Consider the following 20,492-nt stretch of genomic DNA (forward strand, 5'->3'; position numbering starts at 1 on the left):
TCTATTCATTTTGAATTGCTTGAATACATGATTACTATGCAATTGACAGATTGTTGATATTATTGACATTTGTTCTCAGTTAATAAGTAGTATGTTTAGAAATGGTAGGGTACGGCCCACCCTGCTCGCTGTAACTTGTACATGTTTAAAATAGAAAATATGTCGTAGCCCCGACCCCCCCACCCTACGAGGTGGTAGGGGGTCCCTGCTCCATCTCCACATCAGTTTGGGGGTCCCCGGCCTGAAAACGTTGAAGACCCCTGCCATAGAGTATAATGGTTTTTGGTTTTTACTTGACTTTTCCGTTGTATCCCATGGCACGGAAGGACGCTCGCCGCTCGCAATGACAAACCCATGGCTTGGGGGGACGGTCGTGGTGATTGGCTAGTTGATTGTCAGGTGATGAGCACACCAGATATTTCTAGGATAATAATCCTACGACATTGATTTGACTCTGACCACATTTGTAATTGTAATATATTACATCTTGTCTAGACAGATACTGTTCTCCCTTTGTCGAGCGAAGCATGCCAAATAAAAAAGGACCGTGCGACGAAGTATGGTTATTGTAATTATCTTTGCTCTTTGGTGCAGAGGAAGGCGATACAAGCCACACACATTTCCGCTTGTCAATTACGTCAGTGACGTATCCTTGGTAGTGCGCCCTGGTTACCGTCACAGAACAGATCTGCAGCCAACAACGCGTCGCATCACTGCTGATCATGATGCGTTGTTGGCTTGTAGATCTGTTCTGTTTTTTTTTTGGCAAGGAGGAGGTGGAATATGCAGATAATAATCTCGCGATGGGAGTCACTGTCAAATACAACCAATAGCAGGTCGCCTGGTTATCGCGATAATAAGGATGTATGTCAGCAGCAGGAGAGATCATGATGGAATCATACTGCTATTAGTTAGTAGCAAGAGAGGAGGAGGCAGAAGTCCAAGGTTACAATAGAAACAGGAGGAATAGTCTAGTTATTAGCTCCTTGAACTAGTGGACGATAAGTGTGGGACGCCGGCAGTATGACGGGGGAGACCTTCAAAGTGGTAAATCCATAAATAGCACTTGTGGAATGTTTTGTTTTGAATTGTGTGGCTGTCATGTTAGCAGCGGCAGTCATTGTGTAATGTTATGTTTATACTTATACTGTTAATACATCCCGGTGGCTCCCTCTAATGCTCTGCAGCTTCCAATTCCAATTTAAGCATTTACCAGAGACACTTTTATCCAGACAAAGTAAGGCACAGAATTATTATGACACGAACCCCAGTCAATAAACGACATCTGATCACATAGACAGATAGCCTGCCCTTGATCCAAGGCTAATAAATGGAATGCAAAGAAAACATGTGACGTGCAAATACAGTTGGCTACCAGGTAATCAAACCTACAATAGTATCTGTCTAATATTCTACCTAAATAACATTCTTAGCATTTGATGTCAGTCATACTGACAGGTGATGTCTATCTCAAATAAATAACATAGCACATAGCACAACAACAACAACAGAACACATACATCTTCATAATATAACTACAATCTTTCAAAAAGTGGGAAACAATAAAATGATAGACGTAGGAATGAAGAGTGTTTCAGACTGGATGATTGGGAGAGGTTTCATGACGTGCACCGGGGATGCGTTGCATTAAATCTGCAGTTTGCCATTTAATTCAAAGGGAAATTAAGGTGTTGGTACCTTTGTGTAATGTGTAGTTGGTACCTTCATTCTCTGTGGAGAAGTGATACTATACTTTTCAAAAATGTTCATCATTGTGAAGTGAAGCGATAAAGTGAGCTGCCTTGATAAATCCACTACGGTCAGGTCCCTGACATTAGTGCTGCTATCTGTTATCTGTACATCAATTTGTCAGTGGTGAAAACATTGTGTCCTCAGATGCAGACAGTCAATGAAAACAACAACGTATCTTGGCTGGATATAGTGGCCTTGATGGGGCATCCCAACACGGTAACAGGTAGAGTCGCCGAAATGAAGCTCGCCGAGAAACGGGGGGTGCGTTCGGAAATGCACACCGGGTGGGGCAACGGTGCGCTTTTTCAGCCTGAACTCTGAAGATAAACTTTGTGAAAAGCAGCAGTTGATAACCTAATGTTGCTATTGATGTTTATAAACTAGGGTAAATTATGGTCATAGCCTTAATCTCACAGTATCATAAATGTTAATGCTAGCAACAACAAACATGTAAAGTAGGACACACAATCACAGTATGCCTTCTTCAGTATCAACATGAATTAATATTCTATTATAATTTACCCTAGTTTATAAACATCAATAGCAACGTTAGGTTAGCAACTGCTGCTTTTCAGAAAGTTTACCTTAAGAGTTCAGACTGAAAAAGCGCACCGTTGCCCCACCCGGTGTGCATTTCCGAACGCACCCCCCGTTTCTCGGCGAGCTTCATTTCGGCGACTCTACTGGTATTCCCCAACACTAATGCAAACACACACATACACTAGTTCTCATGATGTTCTTAAAATATACCATGGTTGCCCCCTCGTGAGTTTGTGTCTCAGCTAAGCATTGGTGAAGAAACTTGTCACTTATTCTTGGACTGATAACCACATTAGGTAGTCCTCTACGGAAAATAAGCAACAATCTGTATGTCTCCCTGCTAGCCGAGGCTGTGTCTACGCCACATGGCCCTGCTCCGCAGATGTCAACACCCAGGAACGCCGAACACACTCACCAGAACCTTGAGTTCTTTGAGGTTTGTTATCTAGATGTGGGACTCCATCCTAGAACATAGACCGTATGGTCTTTTTACATGATGTTCAGTATAGTAAATTGACATGGTTCCATCTTGACGCAGCTTAATATTATGAATTATTGATATGTAATATCAACGATGCTGTGACTCGCATGTGAATACCTCCTTTCTATTTCTCTCAGGAAGGGGAAGAGCAGAGGCCTAGTGAAAACGTTTCTTGCCGTTCTCGTCGGTGTGCCTTCGGTGTACGGCATCCAGTATGGTATCCGGTACGCCGTGTCAGAACCTCGTGAGCAGAGGAAAATGAGGATTGAGATTGAGGGAATCGGTCGGTTCCTAAGGTGGGTGATTCACCAACAAAGATCGTTCCCTAATGCAGGGGTCTTCAACAGGGGGTCCTCAGAGTTACTACAGGGGGTCCGGGTCCTCCAAATCTTTGTGTGATAGAGACTTTTTTTCCTCCTTTATTATTTTAACCACTTGAACCCTAGTGTCCATATTCGGAGAACCAAAAATAGCAGATCTACAGCGCGAGGCGTTGTGAGCTTGTAGATCGGCTATTTTCGGCAAAAGAGCAGACCAAGTACAGAGTGAAATGTCAAGTTAAGTATTGATGGTTCCAGTGGTTAAATACGTATCTGAAAACACAAATTGATATGAATCCAAAATACACCGATTGTGCTGTCAAACAATGAAACTATGGAATCTATGAAAAAGTTCTGGGGGTCCCTGCTTCATCTCTTGCTCAACTAGGTCCTTGGCCTGAAAACGTTGAAGACCCCTGCCCTAATGTCATGAATCCATGCTTCTGGTTGTGATATCCCCCCTCTGGACCACCCCAGTGGTCATTCATTTTAATTGCTAACACGTTGCCTTTACCTGCAAAATATAAGCCTTAAAAGCCTAATTAAAACCTACTAATCTCTGTGTCCTCAGGTCTGTGCGCATTGGTTTCTGTATCTCATTTGATTACTGGTGGACGACTAACATGGAATTGCGTGGCCTAGATGAGGTAAGCTTGTCACCTAAAAAGAAACACCTTAAAAAAAAGATGATATATCATAAATGCCTGGAATGCCTTGCTGTGGAAATCTGACATGGGAGAAGACCTCAAGAGGCGGCTGTGGAGTCAGTAGCTATGTACTGTATGAGGCTGAGCCATGGACCCTCACAGCACAACAGGAAAGAGCCCTGGATGGAGTCTACACAAGAATGCTAGGAATGGCACTAGGTGCCGTATGGCCAGACCACATCAGAAATGTGGACCTCTATGGGGAGTACTACCACCACGGGTCATAGAAAAAGTCAGAGAAGGATGAGGCTAGCAGGGCACTGCGTCAGGCATCCAGAACTAGAGGCAAACAAATTGACTCTATTGGAGCAGCCAACCCAGGGCAAAGAAGCACACCACCTACGTAGACGCACTGCGGCGCAACAGCTTAGCTAACAACACTGAAGAGCTCAAGACCCTGATGTTAGATAGGAGAGTGTGGAGGGCAGCGATCCAGGAGTCCCGAGTTGGTGCTGGCTAGATCACACTCTTTCATTGCATTTACTATGCGTAAAGACATCCCGATCTGTGCTATTGTTCTTAAATACTATGTGAACAGTTGTATTGTACACGTGTCCTCCCCTGCCAGAGCAGTCAACCCTATTTGGATGGGATGTCAGCTTGCCACCAGAGGGCAGCAGATAGCATGGTGTATGGAGCTGTGAAAAATGGGGGAATATACATCAAACTTGGACAAGGCCTGTGCTCCTTCAACCATCTCCTTCCCCCTGAATACATTCGCACCATTCAGGTCCTAGAGGACAAGGCCTTGAATAGGAGATACAAAGAGGTAAGTGCTATAAGAGCCCTTTTCAATACCTCTAAAATGTCAAATTAAACATTGGCCAAATTGTCAAATACTAGAGGCAGAAATTGTGAAAATAGCCGATCTACATGCTCACAAGCCCTAGTTTATTTGAAAATAGCCGATCTACAAGCTCGAGCTTGAAGATCTGCTATTTTTCAAAACATTATTATGTACCTAGTTACTATCTAATACATTTAGAAGGAGAAGAGAGTGAGGATGCTGAGACGATAAAGCTACTGATTAGTACAAAGCTGGCTGGCTGCTGCTGCGTCTCTGATTTCCTCTATCCCAACGTAACCGCAATTTAGCTCATGTGTTTAAAGCAACACGTTGAGGGGCCTGGATGTTTAACCCTTGGCTAGATCTATCCAGATCTATCCAGAAACAGAATCAAAATAAGCTTTTGCAGACTGTAAAAATTAAAAGAAATTATTTTTGGGAAAGGTTACAGAGTAAGAGTTAGTTAGAATATGGAAAGTGACACAGAAGGCACAGTCAAATAAAACCATTTTGGGAGTGTAATGTTTTAATATTTTATTTTGTTTAAAAGGTGGATGCTCTCTTCCAAGAAGATTTCAATAAAACCCCCCAAGAGATATTCAAGAAGTTTGACAGTGATCCCATCGCAGCTGCCAGCTTAGCTCAGGTTCATAAAGCAGAGTTGTTCGATGGAACCGCTGTTGCTGTGAAGGTAAGTGCAGGTGCAGTCCAGAGCACAATGTCACGATTGTAAATATGACATGCCTTTTTCACATGTTCTTAATTTCTTAGGCTTGATTTATAGGCTTTGTTGCACACTGTTATCAATTGTGAAAATAGCCCATCTACAAGCTCACAATGCGCAGTGCATGAAGCTTGTGCGTCGTCTATTTTGGCAGTTGAAAATCAAGCTTTACCATACTGTTTATAAAAATTGTAAATGATTCATGGCACACTGAAATATTTATTTATTTTCTCAACCCACACCTTTCCTAGTGGTACTTTTCTTTTGTACAGCACTATGGACCATTCAAATCTGAATCTTCCGTTCAGTTGTTTTTCCATTATAAAAAAATATATATATCTTGTGTTTGTTTCCAAACACAAAATTAAAACATGGATAATGACTTGTTTTCCCATGTAAAATTGTATGCAAACATGGCTATAACTCAGAATTGCTTTGCGAATATAAAGGTGTGTTTAACATTATGATCAATTCACAAAAGGATTGTGTGGCTTTTCGGTGGCTACATCCACACAAATAAGACAAAAACGTGGCACTGACCCACCCTCAAAGGGTTAAATGAACCTCTAACTATGCTCCCAAGCAAATGATGTATCATGTGCTCCTTGCACATATAAATGCTAGCAACACAGAATGAAGGTTAATGCCGTCTTCAGAGAGTTGGTGGTAACTGAAGTGCATTTGTGAAGTAATTGTAGCCAGATGAAGGCGGCATCATGCAGGGTGTGCCCCTGAGCAGATATTTTGGACTACTAAATGGGACATTGTTAAAGGAATATATCATGTATTTTCATTTCATACTTGTCCTATATGTATAGGAGCTTTATAGCATCCAAGCATCAGTGAATTCTATGACTCAACAAGTGTGCACACACATGGTGGTCGTATTACTCGTATAGACTAATATAACTTCGAAATGTGGCATTCAGAAGGACACACTTTATTTATTTTGCACAAAGAATTAGACAAAGTAGAAGCCAGGCCAGTTCCTCACACACATAGCCCTACATTCAGTTCCTCACAAACACAGGCCTACATTCTAATCGTACCAGCCAACAAGTATAGATGATAATATAAATAATGACGGGGGGGACATTTCTTTAGTTGCCTACACTTACAGATGAAATCTTACAATACTCACTTCATTTCATGAATGATGTTGAATGTGCGCGCACTGCTGTTCCACTCATTAATGCTCCCCACTTATTCAGTTGTGATGCTTTTGGTCTCGCGTGTAGCCGTTAATCACTGGATCCAACTTTGAAACGCGGGTGAGAGTTTGGTCCATATTTTTGTAGGACTTTCTCCGCCAAGGTGGCCTCGGGTAGCCTTTGTGCACGGCTTTCCAACATGTATAATTATAAGTTGGCTAATAAACAAACTCAGGTGGGCAAAGGGCAACAGAACTGGCACGGTGTACCGAGTATACCAGATCAATAGGCTCTATGCATATACGCCATTTTGTTCTACTTCCGGGTGTCTTTCGACTTCCTTCACAGGTGTTACCGATGATACTAATGAAGGTTCTGTTCCATTCTGGTCAAACAGAGTCAGGGTGCTGATATTGTGCATGTTGGCTCTCTGGAAACACTCTGCTACACCAGTGGGTCTCAAAGTGTCCTTGAGTGGGTTCCAAATGTCCCCATACAGGTGTGTAACTCTGACAGTGTACAAATGGAAGCAAATGGACTCACAAGGGTCCATTTGATTCCATTTGTTGATTCCATTTGTACAGAGTTATGGGGGTCCTTGAAATTAAAGAACCACTGTACATTAAATCAAACAGACCCTTCATTAGTATCATCAGTAACACCTGTGAAGGAAGTCGAAAGACACCCGGAAGTAGAGCAAAATGGCGTATATGCATAGAGCCTATTCACTGCCTGTAACAATAATCACATTCATGAATGGTCAAGTTTCCAAATGTAGCCTTATTGAAATAAATGGTTGAGCACAGCCCCTCTGCTTGGATTTCATGGTAGGGTAGGACTTATAAAATATTATTTTTGGACAAAAGACCATCAAATTGCAGAAGTTTCAGTCAGTGGTTAAAATTTTGGCCACTGGCATTATCGATTGTCGAGGCTTTTGCTACAGTAGGCCTATGATCTATGCTTATACCTTAACCCCTACAAAGCTCTCAGTGATGGCCAAAGATGCATCAGCCACCCGATAATAACTTGGGGATCGGGTGCATCAGCACACAAATAAATAGCTGTAAAATCCTCTTATAGGCATGGTTTGCGCACCTGATTAAGTTTGGACTGTTGGACAAGAGCATAAACACTTTTTCCTCTGTCTTATACAATAAAACATAGATGTTGTCTAATATTGTTATCTCTTTTCTTGAAGGTGCAATACATTGACCTCAGGGATCGGTTTGAGGGAGATATTAGCACATTGGAATATCTCCTGGACATTGTAGAGTGGATGCACCCCACCTTTGGATTTCGATGGGTCCTCAAGGTCTGAGCATCCCGGCATTATATATTATGTTTTGCGTACTCTACAGTATATACTGTACATTTGATATTATGTGTAATACTGCTGGTTATTCTAATTGCTAATGCTATAGGACTTGAAGGGGACACTGGCTCAAGAGTTGGACTTTGAAAACGAGGCCAGAAACTCAGAGAGGTGCGCAGAGGAACTTAAACACTTCAAATTTGTCGTCATACCCAAAGTGTACTGGGAACAAACCAGTAAGGTGAGATTACTCTGCATGGTTGTTGTCTTGCAGATGCCTTGTTTTCGCTTCTTAATTGTCACTAAAGCTTGTTTCTTTTGTCCCAATTCAAAGAGAGTGCTGACAGCCGAATTCTGTGAAGGGTGCAAAGTCAACAACGTAGTAGAGATTAAACGGCAAGGACTGAGTTTGAAAGATGTAAGTAAGTGATGTGATAACAGGAATGATATAACTACAGAATTATCATTGGCTACTACAATGTAATATTGAATCACAGTGGTTTTCCCAGGGGTCCTTAAGGGCATTCCTGGGGGTCCCCATCTAAATTATTTATAGTTAGGAACCAATTTAGACCCCTGTACACATGGATACAAAATGGATCCTTACAGGTCCATTTGGTTCCATTTGTACGTTCAAAGTTATGGGTGTGCAGTGGTTCTCAAACATTTGTTTCCAAACCCACGGACCCCCCATTTGTAACGATATGCCAGGGACCCCCTTCAGAGATTTTTATGCCTCTAGCAATGATTTTGCATCATTATAATTTCAAAGACCCCCAGTTTGACATGCATTAGGTTACTGAGCCCCATTTAATGGTATTTGAAGGTCCTTGAAATGGAAAGGTTTGTGAACCACTGCTCTATGCCTCACTTCCAGACTGCTGATAAACTGATCCGGACGTTTGCAGAGCAGATATTTAACACTGGCTTCATTCACGCTGATCCTCACCCTGGCAATGGTGAGTGCAGTTGTGTGTATGTCTGTTACATACAATAACACATTACATAAAAGCAGATACTCAACGTGTTCAACTCCAACTAAGTATAATGGGTTTAATTGTGTATTGAATGTGTTACAGTTCTAGTGAGGCGGGGCCCTGATAACAAGGCAGAGTTGGTACTACTGGACCATGGCTTATATGAATATCTCAGTCAAACGTGAGTTTGTTTCTATTTTGTGTTCATAGAACGGGTACACATTATTGTGTATCATTAATTTATGCTTTAACTGTTGAAAAATAGCAGATCTACAAGCTCACAGCGCGGCACCGAGTGCCGCGCTGCGAGCTTGTAGATCTGCTATTTTTGAAAAATCTTTGACCCGATTCTATAAGTGTCTTTTGAATCCTAAGATTTTTTGAAAACCCCTATGTTTCTGAGTCAGCAATCTGGCCAGCCATCGACAAAGAAAAGGACCTTTTCACTCAGTTAGTCTGTTCTTGAGAGACTACTATGTCAGTGGTTCTCAAACTTTTTCATGTGAAGGACCCCCAAAATGATATGTATTTGGCCACGGACCCCCATCTCAAAATATTTATTTCCAGGAACCACCCAGAAGCAAAATTTGAGTTACAAACGTTCGCTTTGAAAATACATAATATTCAAAGATGTGCACACATTTTCACGACTTTTTTCAAAAATAGCAGATCTACAAGCTCGCAGCGCCGCGCTGTGAGCTTGTATATCTGCTATTTTTCACTAGTTAAAGCATTCAATAATTCTAGGCCTAAATGGGTTAAAACTGTAGTATCAGCTCGTACGTATCTGTTGAACTTCCAGCGACAGAGTGGCTCTTTGTGAACTGTGGAGGTCTATAGTCCTGCGAGATGAAGCAGCCATGCAGAAATACTCCAGTTCCCTGGGGGTCAAAGGTGAGGGCTCTTAAATGTTCTGCAAATCATGGCTACCTGGAAAATACAGATTCAGAAAACAAAAGAACATCTACCACTTTTTCAAGAGGGAACCCCCCTCTTTAGCCAGGTGAAGATATCGTGCTTTGTTGCTATGAGCTACTTTTGAGTAGGGAGACTACCTCCAAACACTGCAGATGTTTTAGTTACATTAACATAATTGAAATGTAGTCCGGGAAAAAAACGGTGATTTTTGGCTGAACGTGGTTTCGTCGGTAAAAGTTTTTTTCTCAACTGATTCTTGTAGCTTGGGGTCACCTCTTAAGGATTCAAGAGGATGACCAGTGATATCCATTGAGCATTTTTTATTATTAACCCCTTAATGCCTGAAACATGGGCTCCCATTGACTTTCTATACAGGAGGAAAATACCCAGAAAAATATTATTTTTCGGGGTATTTAAGGAGGATCTGAGGGGTCTAACTAGGGGTTTGTCATGATGCTGAATCCATTGCAGGCATTTGTTTTGCACAAAAAACATTCCGTGGGCTAGAAATAGCCTCAGAAAACAATACACGTATGGGTGAGTATTCATGTTAGTCGGAGGCCTTAGGTTTTCTTTTCTCGTGCTAATCAGTCTAAAAGTGCAAAATTTTGCACAGATGTAGCTCAGGGCTTGCTCTAATGATTTAGCTAGGGCGCCCGAGTCTGCGACATTCGGGGTCGCCACAGCGGCCAAATCAAGTTGGGCTCCCATCGACTTTAGTGATGAAAAGTGATGAGTCATCACTTTTCAGAGTTTTGTGGGTGTTGTGGTGTCCCCGAAGGTCGCCGACCTAGCTAAATCATTAGAGCATGCCCTGAGCTACATCTGTGCAAAATTTTGCAATTTTAGACTGATTAGCACGAGAAAAAAAACCCTAAGGCCTCCGACTAACATGAATACTCACCCATACGTGTATTGTTTTCTGAGGCTATTTCTAGCCCACGGAATGTTTTTGTGCAAAACAAATGCCTGCAATGGATTCAGCATCATGACAAACCCCTAGTTAGACCCCTCAGATCCTCCTTAAATACCCCGAAAAATAATATTTTTCTGGGTATTTTCCTCCTGTATAGAAAGTCAATGGGAGCCCATGTTTCAGGCATTAAGGGGTTAATAATAAAAAATGCTCAATGGATATCACTGGTCATCCTCTTGAATCCTTAAGAGGTGACCCCAAGCTACAAGAATCAGTTGAGAAAAAAACTTTTACAGGCGAATCCACGTTCACCCCCATTTTTCCCGGACTAATGTTCCAGATCCAGATTGCAGCATTAAGTGCTTAAAATGTTAAACTTATATATTGATAAAACATCTCATTAACTATTAATTAACTATTAACGATTTACCCTTTTTTTTGTTAACTTCAAACAGTGCTACTGTTTTTCTTTTGTGGATGTATGATTGATACTGTGAGAAGATGATCAAATAAACCAAACCTTAAACCAGGGGTCTTCAACGTTTTCAGGCCGAGGACCTCTTAGTTGAGAGAGACATGAAGCAGGGACCCCCACAACCTGTTCATAGATTCCATATAGTTTCATCGTTTGACATCAGTGTATTTTGGATTCATGTCAATTTGTGTTTTCAGATATTTAACCACTTGAACCTTCAATACTTAATAAACTTGACCTTTCACCCTGCACTTAGTCTGTTCTTTTTCCCCTCTACACCAAACCTCTTTGCCAAGGCGTTGTAAGCTTGTAGATCTGCTATTTTTGGCTAAAGTTCTCAGAATATGGACGCTATAGGGTTAAAGTGGTTAATATAAAAAAGGAGAAAAAAAAACGTTTCGATCACACAAAGATTTGAAGGACCCCCCGTAGTAACTCTGAAGACCCCCTAGGGGTCCCGGACCCCCTGTTTGAAGCCCCTTGCCTTAAACCTCGTTCTCTCTCCCCCCGGCAGAGTACTTCCTCTTCAGTGAGATGCTGCTGCAGCGACCAATCAACATGCGGGAGCTGGGCCTCTCCAGCATCCTGAGTCGAGAGGAGACGACGTACATGCGAGACATGGCCATACATCGCTTTGACAGCATCATGAAGGTGCTGAAAGCCATGCCCCGACCCATGCTGCTTGTCTTCCGCAACCTCAACACGGTCCGCAGCATCAACATCAGCCTGGGAGCGCCGGTGGACCGCTACTTTGTCATGGCCAAGAGGTTAGTGCAACAACAAGACTCATCAAAAGAGATTCCACTACTGCAGGGGTTCCCAAACTTTTTTGTCTCAGGGAGGGCACCCCATGAATATGTTTTTTAATCCGAGGCACCCCTACATTATAATTTTCACTCCCAGCACCTTATATTTTTAGCATATCGTCGTTGTCGGGTGGAAACCTTGATCCGCTGTTTTCACTAGTTTTGTGCGACAGAGGTTTCTGCCTGACAGTAATGATATTTTTGTGATTATGTTGCGAGGAAAACGTTGAGATAATAGCCATTTTGGTTAGAACTGACTGAAAATAACTTTGTACTTCAAGTTTAAAATGATACTAAATATTCTTTCAAGTGTCCAAATAAATTCCAAATATTATCAAATGATTCTTGCGGCACCCCTGGACTGCCGTCAAGGCACCCCAGGGTGCCCCGTCACCCACTTTGAAAACCCCTGCACTACTGAAACAATCTCACATGCTGCTAACTATGGCACTTGAGTTTCTGACAACAAATCATATCTGCGGCTGTGGTAATCTCGCAGATATACTTCCGTTACACAAAATACTAGGAAGAGATTGACTTTGTTTCAACCTTAATCAGTATAATTTTACAATGGTAAACCCTGCCTGTATATTTTTAGAATGGTAAACCATACCTATTTAACATATTTTTCTTTTTAAATATTTTTACTTGATTTGAAAGAAGTTGGTGACGCTTTATGTGTAGGGTTATTTTAGTCTTGGGCAGTTCCTTTCTTCCATTCTTTGGACAGAACTGATTTTCAACAGAAGTTTGTCCATTTTCAAAACCTTGGTGCCTCTGGAAGACTATTGTCACTGTCTTAGACACTGATCCTAATTTAGTTACCGTATCATCTTGCTTAATAATGCATGAAAGATTTAGCATGCCATGGTGCTACAGTAGCAAAAAAAAAGGCTACACAGAAGTTGAGGGTTAAATTATATTTGGCTCCTTCCCTCTGGGAAAACTGCAGATCATGTTTTCTCTCAACTTCAGAACCATAGACTGGGATTCATTTGCTTTGCCGGTTTCAGATCTGGTCTGGAGCCCACCTACCTCGAATAAAAGTCTGCTTCCAGTTTGGGTTATTGTTCTGACCCAGATGTAATCTTATGAGTCCAGCATGTTTCTTCAATTACTTTGTTACTTTAGCGTCCGAAATCACATACTAACGTACTATTACTACTACTACTACTACACTCTAAGAAAGAATTATGTGACCGAGTAAATAGCACTATTAGAAAAAGTTATATTTACTCAATAAAATCACTGAATATCATGTATGTGATTGTTTGAGTAGGTCACACCAAACAAAATGAGTAAAAATCCAACTGTTCTTTTTGAGTTAGATGTACATATATTATTTGAGTTAATTTCATGAGAATAAATTAGTATTTGACCAACTGATTTTATTCATGAATTATACTCAATTTGTTTTGGTAATTTTCCTTCATAATATTTGAGTATGGAGTACTTATATGGATCAATTTAAAAAGACCCTTAATTATTATTCATTCCAACTTAATAATCTTTCATCTCTCACAACAACTTAAACAATTGAGTAGATATGACTAAGATTCAAAATTGTACACAAGGGTTCATGGGAAAGTTCTACTGGAACATTCTGTCAACAAACAGCAGCAGCTGCAGCACACATCTTCTTCAACAAGAAACCTGGAGAGTGTTTGCAAATATTGGTAAGTAGATTTACTGTATCTTTGTGCATATAGGCTACACAAATGTATTGGGTATAACTTATGTTCTTTACAAAGGTTTGCAGCTAGTTAAGGTTACAGTGAGAGGAATGTGCAAGCCCTCTAGTCATTGTGACTTTTTGCATTTATTACAAGCTATGCACAGCCTCATACAATGGTGTGTACAATGAAGATAAAATGCACAGGTATAGGCCTACATTATTATCTACATGTCTTCTTTTTTACTCTCTTCCCCTCATCTCTGTCTTCCAGGTTAGTGCAAAGTTCAGGATGATCACCACACTGAATCTTGAGCCAAAATGTATGGCAATGTTGGACTTCTATACCCCCAAACTACTGTCCATGTTCCAGTCCAAGAAGGGCAGTTTGGGCACAAATGAGTATTGTACTTCAGGTATGAAACTTTCATTTACTCTAACTGCTTTAATTATATTTCACCTGGCTAATGACAATAATTACTATATTAATTTATGCTAAACTCATCTTTATCCCCTGCAACTCTCTCTCTCCTGATTATTCATTTCTAAATGTATGTCTTAATAGCTACTAAGGACAGTCTCCCAGCTTCCGTTGCTAAAACTGGGTTGTGGAAACAATTGTATTGCCAAAGTTTATGTTAGTTATGAAAGTGCAGTCATACTTTTTCTTTATTGTTCAAATAATTATTTTTCTATTCTGCAGAGAGGAATCCCCAATCAACGAACACGAGAGGTCATCATCCGATGTCTCATCGACCATCTGGAAGAAGATAGTGTCAAGATCAAGGACTTTCAAGTTAGTAAAATAAATGTTTTGACGTTTTAATGTCATCGTGGATGAGACCATCACATGCAAAGGAACAGCATAGTGATGTCCAGAGAATGAGGTTGTGACATTGGCTGAATGGCTGTTGCATCCGTTGCATGTCTGGTCCAACTGATTCAAGATTATGCCCAGGGCTGCATGTGTGGAGACAGCTAGGATTGCTCAATGTGTGTCTGTGTGTCTTGTAACATTTAGCCTGAAAGTGAGCTCTAAACAATTATCTTCACAATGTGTGCAGGAAGGAAGCTGCTGGTGCACCTGTCAGAGTAGAAGAGAAGTTGACAGAGGAGGTGATGATGAAGATGAAGATCTACCTGCTGCAGAACCAAGAGGACTCAATGAATGAACCTACTGATGTAGGTATTGTGATTAAGGGCATCACTGCCCTCAACAATCTTGGGGGTCTGCTGCTATCTGTTGGGACTGTTCTATGCCTTTAATCTGAGATACCCCAAGAACCTCAGATATGGTCTTGAGATGTTCCAAAGAGTACTAGTTGAGTTGGATCCTGGACACCTTTCAGCCAAAGTTCAGAGACTGAAAAAATGTCTGCTTGCCGACTACTGTTCAGCAAGATGCTCTCAGAAAGTGGGTATAACCTACTGAAAGTGGATTTATTGTCAAAACAGCATTTTTGCAATGGTATTTGTTGCTGATAGTAATTAGTTAATGTAAAGTGTTTGTTTCTGGTGCATTCGAGTCATAATGCAAACAGGTCAGTTTAGCATATAGACATTACATGTGTGCATAGTCAATATGTTTAAATGTTGAGCTACTGTAAATGCTTATTTATTATTTCATATTCCAAGTTGTGATTTTCTTTCATGCCAAATGGCCTCTGACTGTCTTTAATGTATTTTGTGGTTATGACTTACTGTTCATTTGATGGGCTCATTGTTCTTATGGTGCATAATGTTTGACAGACTGCTTACTTACAGTATGCACAGTTCAATTAGAGGTACTTACAGTATTGTGAACACACACTGCTCTTTAGTAAACAGAATTTTAAAAGTGTCAGGGATACCCCTTTCCTGATCATTATCTTTAAACATATTGTTTTTGCAGGCATTGTTGCATGTCATTTACATACTAAAGTATGTTGAATGTTCATACTTGATGTGGTGTTACACTGGTCAAAATTAGTTGATTAAAAACATAATTATCTGCATAATTATTTCATGTGTATTCATTTGACATCATGTACTCCTGGAGTAAAAGGTAAAGTAAATGAAAGGGGTAAATGGTACTATATGAATTAAATCAATAAAAGTAAATGAATAAAGTAAATGTGACATATTTGTTTTGTTAAATCATACTCTAATATTCAATTAGATCTACTTAATATTTCAATGTATTTACTTGTAGTCTTTTGTGGCATTGACTGAATAATTTAATTATATCTACTCAATTTCTTTAGGTCATTGTACTCAATTTTAGTTGTTAATAAGTACGTAAAAGTTTTGGTTACTTTTACTCAAATTAATTGAGTATCATCTACCTGATTTCATAACAGTAATATTTACTCAATATTTTTGAGTGTAAAAATGTTTCACCAATAAAATTGAGTAGAGCCTAGTTTTTGTTTTTAGAGTGTACTACTACTACTACATAATAATAATAATCCTATTTTCAACATACCATTCTTTTGAGTGCCTTCAAAATAGTATGTTTCATCTAATACAAACGAGACCATATGGAATGTTAGCAAAGTGCCCCATCTTGTGACAAAACAGAGGTACTACATGTTGATGTTTAAGCTTTTCAAGTACCAGGGTTGAGTACTTCAACCACCACTGGAATTTAGTGTGCATCCGATCGCATGTACCATTTAGTATTGTAACTAAGCTCTTGGACACACTGAAAGTCTCACATAATTTGTCATACAAATAGTATGATTGTATGTGATTATGTGATTTCGGACGGCCCGTGTTTTATTCTAAATTGTAGCAACTGGCAAGACTAGGCGACTCGATTCAGCATTTTGTGTGGGGGTACAAATGGCTTTTGGAGTAGGCCCGCTCTAGACTGGATCAGTTGATTCAGAATAGAAACCAGGCTACCGGTATCCACAGGTACTGGGGAAAGCCTGGTGACGTGAGGTTATATGAACCGGAACAGGAAATACAAGGACTTTCACAACCACAGAAACGACCCAAAGCCTTGCATTTTCTGGTGTTCTGTCTAGTGTCTACAGTCCTAACAACACAGAATCTGCAGTTATAGTATCCTGTAATCTTTAACCCATTCAGAATGGGTACACTATATTGTGTATCATTATTTTATGCTTTAACTATTGAAAAATAGCAGATATACAAGCTCACAGCGCGGCACCGAGTGCCGCGCTGCGAGCTTGTAGATCTGCTATTTTTGAAACATCGTGAAAATTAGAATTTTGACCAGATTCTACAAGTGTCTTTTGAATCATTCTAAGATCTTTTTGAAAAACCTATGTTTCTATGTCAGCAATCTGGCTGGCCATCGTCAAAGAAAAGGTCCTTTTCACTTAAATGGAGCTCAGTTAGTCTGTTCTTGAGAGACTACTATGTCAGTGGTTCTCAAACCTTTTCATGTGAAGGACCCCCAAAATTATATGTATTTGGCCCACGGACCCCCATCTCAACATATTTAGTTCCAGGGACCACCCAGAAGCAAAATTTTAGTTACAAACGTTCGCTTTAAAAATACATATATTCAAAGATTTGCACACATTTTCACGACTTTTTCAAAAATCTACAAGCTCGCAGTCGCGCTGTGAGCTTGTAGATCTGCTATTTTTCACTGGTTAAAGCATTCAATAATTCTATCTTTCTATCTTTTTTATTATTCTTTAGTGCTGTGCGAAGCGTGGGGAAGCTCCAGGCTGATAGTCCAGGGATTTTGTCCAGATTCAGGGCGTTCCGCTGGATGTGTTCTACCTGGCAGAGCCTCAAGTTCGAGTTCGCGCTGAGGTAAGGAGCAGTGCAGTGACATTCATTTAGGGCTGCAACTAGCGGCTTATCATTACTTTTTCAATTAACCCGTTGGTCAGCAACCTGTGGCTCTAGAGCCGCATGCGGCTCTTTAGCGCCGCCCTAGTGGCTTTTTCTAAAAATGTATGAAAATGGAAAATTTGTTTTAACAATTTTTTTATCGTCACTGTCGGGCAGAAACCTTGTATCTCCAAGTTTCAAATTTGTATGTTTTCATTTTCGCAAAGTAAAGCTCTGCTTCATCATACAGGACTGACGCACAAAAGTAGCGAAAACAGCAGGTTTTGATGGTGATTATGCGATTGCTCCACAGATCGGAGATGGCTATGATGAGTTTGACCCGGACTTTTGTCAACCTGCTGTCTTACTTTGGTCTCATATCTCTGGATGCTGAGATGTACGAGTATCTGAGATAAAGAACAGCATGGCCTCAAAAAGGACCAGAGAATGCGGACCTGCCTCTAGCACAAGATCAGTGCGACTTGGACAACTGTGGGTTGTGAGGAACAAAGAGAGGAACAAAGAGATGCCACTGTTGAAACAATCTCACATGCTGCTATAACTACAGTTTCTGACTTTAACAACAAATCATATCTGCGACTGTGGTAATACTCGCAGATATACTTACGTTACACAAAATACTAGGAAGAGATTGAAACAAACGTTTCAACCTTAATCGGTATAATTTCACAATGGTAAACCATACCTATTTTTTAATATATATTTTTAGAATGGTAAAACATATTTTTCTTTTTAAATATTTTTACTTGATTTGAAAGAAGTTGGTGTTGCTGTATGTGTAGGGTTATTTTAGTGTTAGGCAGTTCCTTAACCATTCTTTGGACAGAACTGGTAACCAAGGTTAAAACAAGGTTTTGAAAATGGACAAACTTCTGTTGAAAACCAGGTTTTCAACAGAAGTTTGTCCATTTTCAAAACCTTGTTGCCTCTGGAAGACTATTTTCACTGTCTCAGACATTGATCCTAGTGTAGTTACCGTATCATTTTGCTTAATATTGCATGAAAGATTTAGCATGGTGCTACCGTGGCATAAAAAGGCTACACAGAAGTCGAGGGTTAAATTATATTTGGCTCCTTCCCTATGGGATAACTGCAGATCTACTGCACAAGCTCACATTGATCACAGCATGTCACATGAGCTTGTAGATCTACCTTTTTCGGTACAAGATACTGCTCTGACTGTGCAGATTTGATATAATCGTTGGGAGATGTTGATTTATAATTCCTGCTCTTTTTCATTTTAATTGGTGTATTTCAATGTTTTTTTTTTAATCTATCAACAACGATGCTAATTGTAGTTGGCATTTATTTTGGTCCGTATCAAATACAACCTAGAAATTGGTATGTAATAACCTTTTTTATAACTAAAATTATGAATATTAAGTGGTGGCTTGAACCAGTACCCATGTTCTACAAGCAAAAATCTGGGATTTTCCATTTGTGCAATGTCATCTCCCAGTTCCTAGTGCCACCTTTAGCCACAAGAATCTCAAGATTTGATTTTTTATCCCTGACATATACTCCCTAACTATTTATTTATGACCCCATGACCTTTGCTCTAGCGCCACTCTCAGGACAAAATGTAAACTTCTTACTGTGTATATCTTCTAATCTAATACAGATTTCAGGACGATTTGAGTATTCTTTTAAACATTTTAGCCTTTCACTTTTAAAGGTTTTACTGTTTGCAATTTGTTATTTCTCCACTCCATAGATGTTCATGCAGTGCATTGTGGGTTTGATACTGCCTGTTCACAAGCCACCGCCTAATATGTATACTGTATGTTGTAGATCAAATGTCATGCTTGCATTACTTACTGTATGTCAAAGCTGCTATTCAAGCTTTAGTACCCAACTAGTCTGCTTCCTTTCACTTCCAACATCCCAGTTTACACATTCAGAATATACTAAGTCCACAGTCCCAAATATAAATTGAATAAAGTTTTCTACCTCAAATGCAAGAATTCTCTCTGTCTTAAATCTTGTTACTAAGCCCACTGCTACACTATATATATATATATATATATATATATATATATATATATATATATATATACACTGTGCGTGCGTGCGCATTATATTGCCCGTTACCACAATTCGGTAATTGCGACCGTAGGTCGCAGTTTAGTATGTGAACGGTCACAACTTGACCGTATCTCTGTCTGTCTGTCTATAATGCCTGACACCGTGGTTCCCCTGACACATCACAGTTGTCAGGGGAACCACAGTGTTAGGCGTGGTCTATTGGTTTGCTGCTCTGACATCACACTTTGACATCATTGTGATGTCATGGGAAGCACTCTAACAGAATCGCTTTTATGCCCATATATGGAGATCCCTGATGTCATCAATATTAAGCCCATATCTAACAGGACTTCATATGGGAATGCCCATATATGGATGCATATAAAGATCTCCATGTATGGGCATAAAAGGGATTGTATGTAGTGATGCCATGGGGACCACTCTAACATTAAGCCCAGGCCATCTAACAGGACTTCAAATGGGAATGCCCATATATGGAGGAAGCCCATATCTGTGTGGCTGGTTCAGACGGGGATCTCCATGTTTGGGCATAAAAGGGATTGTATGTATGATGTCAGATGTGATAGACGTCTTAGGATTTCCACATAACATAACAAATAACCATATACTGTACATGCATCATGATCTCCATATATGGGTGACTGGTCCGATATACATCACTGGCCAGACAGCCAAGACATGGCGTGACCTTGCCAAGGTCGCTTGTCGCCCTGAGGCATCTTACTAGCATATTAGTTATTATTTAATGCCCCAACACTGGTGTCGTGATCTTCATATATGGATATCCAGGTGATGATAGTCAGCAGTCTTGATTTGCAAATGAATTCTGATTTGGCCATATGAAGCATCCATATACGAGCATTGCCAAAAATGGGCTTAATATTGATGACATCAGGGATCTCCATACATGATTGCCAGAACAGTCTTGGTCAATGAGTCAACAATGTGATGTGATGTGATGTGAACGTGCCCACTTTAGCCTATCCATCATACCGATAAATAGGAGCTCACATGTAGCCTGGCTCCAGCCAATAGACCCGCCCACTCTCTGAGTGAACTGCATCTCTTAAATCAGGCTAGCTCACATGG

At 40.3% G+C, this 20,492-nt stretch overlaps 1 protein-coding gene across 1 annotated transcript; it reads left to right on the forward strand.

Moving 5' to 3' along the window:
* Window positions 1-899: 899 nt before the first annotated feature.
* adck5 (aarF domain containing kinase 5) lies at window positions 900-18,134 on the forward strand. Its single transcript, XM_080734503.1, has 15 exons — window positions 900-1,047; window positions 2,637-2,728; window positions 2,911-3,069; window positions 3,665-3,740; window positions 4,369-4,569; window positions 5,138-5,278; window positions 7,664-7,777; window positions 7,887-8,018; window positions 8,112-8,195; window positions 8,655-8,736; window positions 8,857-8,935; window positions 9,557-9,648; window positions 11,578-11,830; window positions 17,199-17,315; window positions 17,650-18,134. The coding sequence occupies exons 1-15, from the start codon at window positions 1,024-1,026 to the stop codon at window positions 17,750-17,752; spliced, it is 1,749 nt and encodes a 582-aa protein (XP_080590629.1). The 5' UTR covers window positions 900-1,023; the 3' UTR covers window positions 17,753-18,134.
* Window positions 18,135-20,492: the final 2,358 nt, after the last annotated feature.

This window comes from Nannobrachium achirus (assembly GCF_963921795.1).
Source record: "Nannobrachium achirus genome assembly, chromosome: 10".
NCBI lineage: Eukaryota > Metazoa > Chordata > Actinopteri > Myctophiformes > Myctophidae > Nannobrachium > Nannobrachium achirus.

Bases quoted from the DNA above. Each gene is read 5' to 3' on its own strand.
- adck5 (XM_080734503.1), top strand. From the start codon at position 1,024: ATGACGGGGGAGACCTTCAAAGTG. The intron at 8,019-8,111 runs GTGAGATTACTC...CCCAATTCAAAG, and splicing joins ACTGGGAACAAACCAGTAAG to AGAGTGCTGACAGCCGAATT. The intron at 9,649-11,577 runs GTGAGGGCTCTT...TCCCCCCGGCAG, and splicing joins CAGTTCCCTGGGGGTCAAAG to AGTACTTCCTCTTCAGTGAG.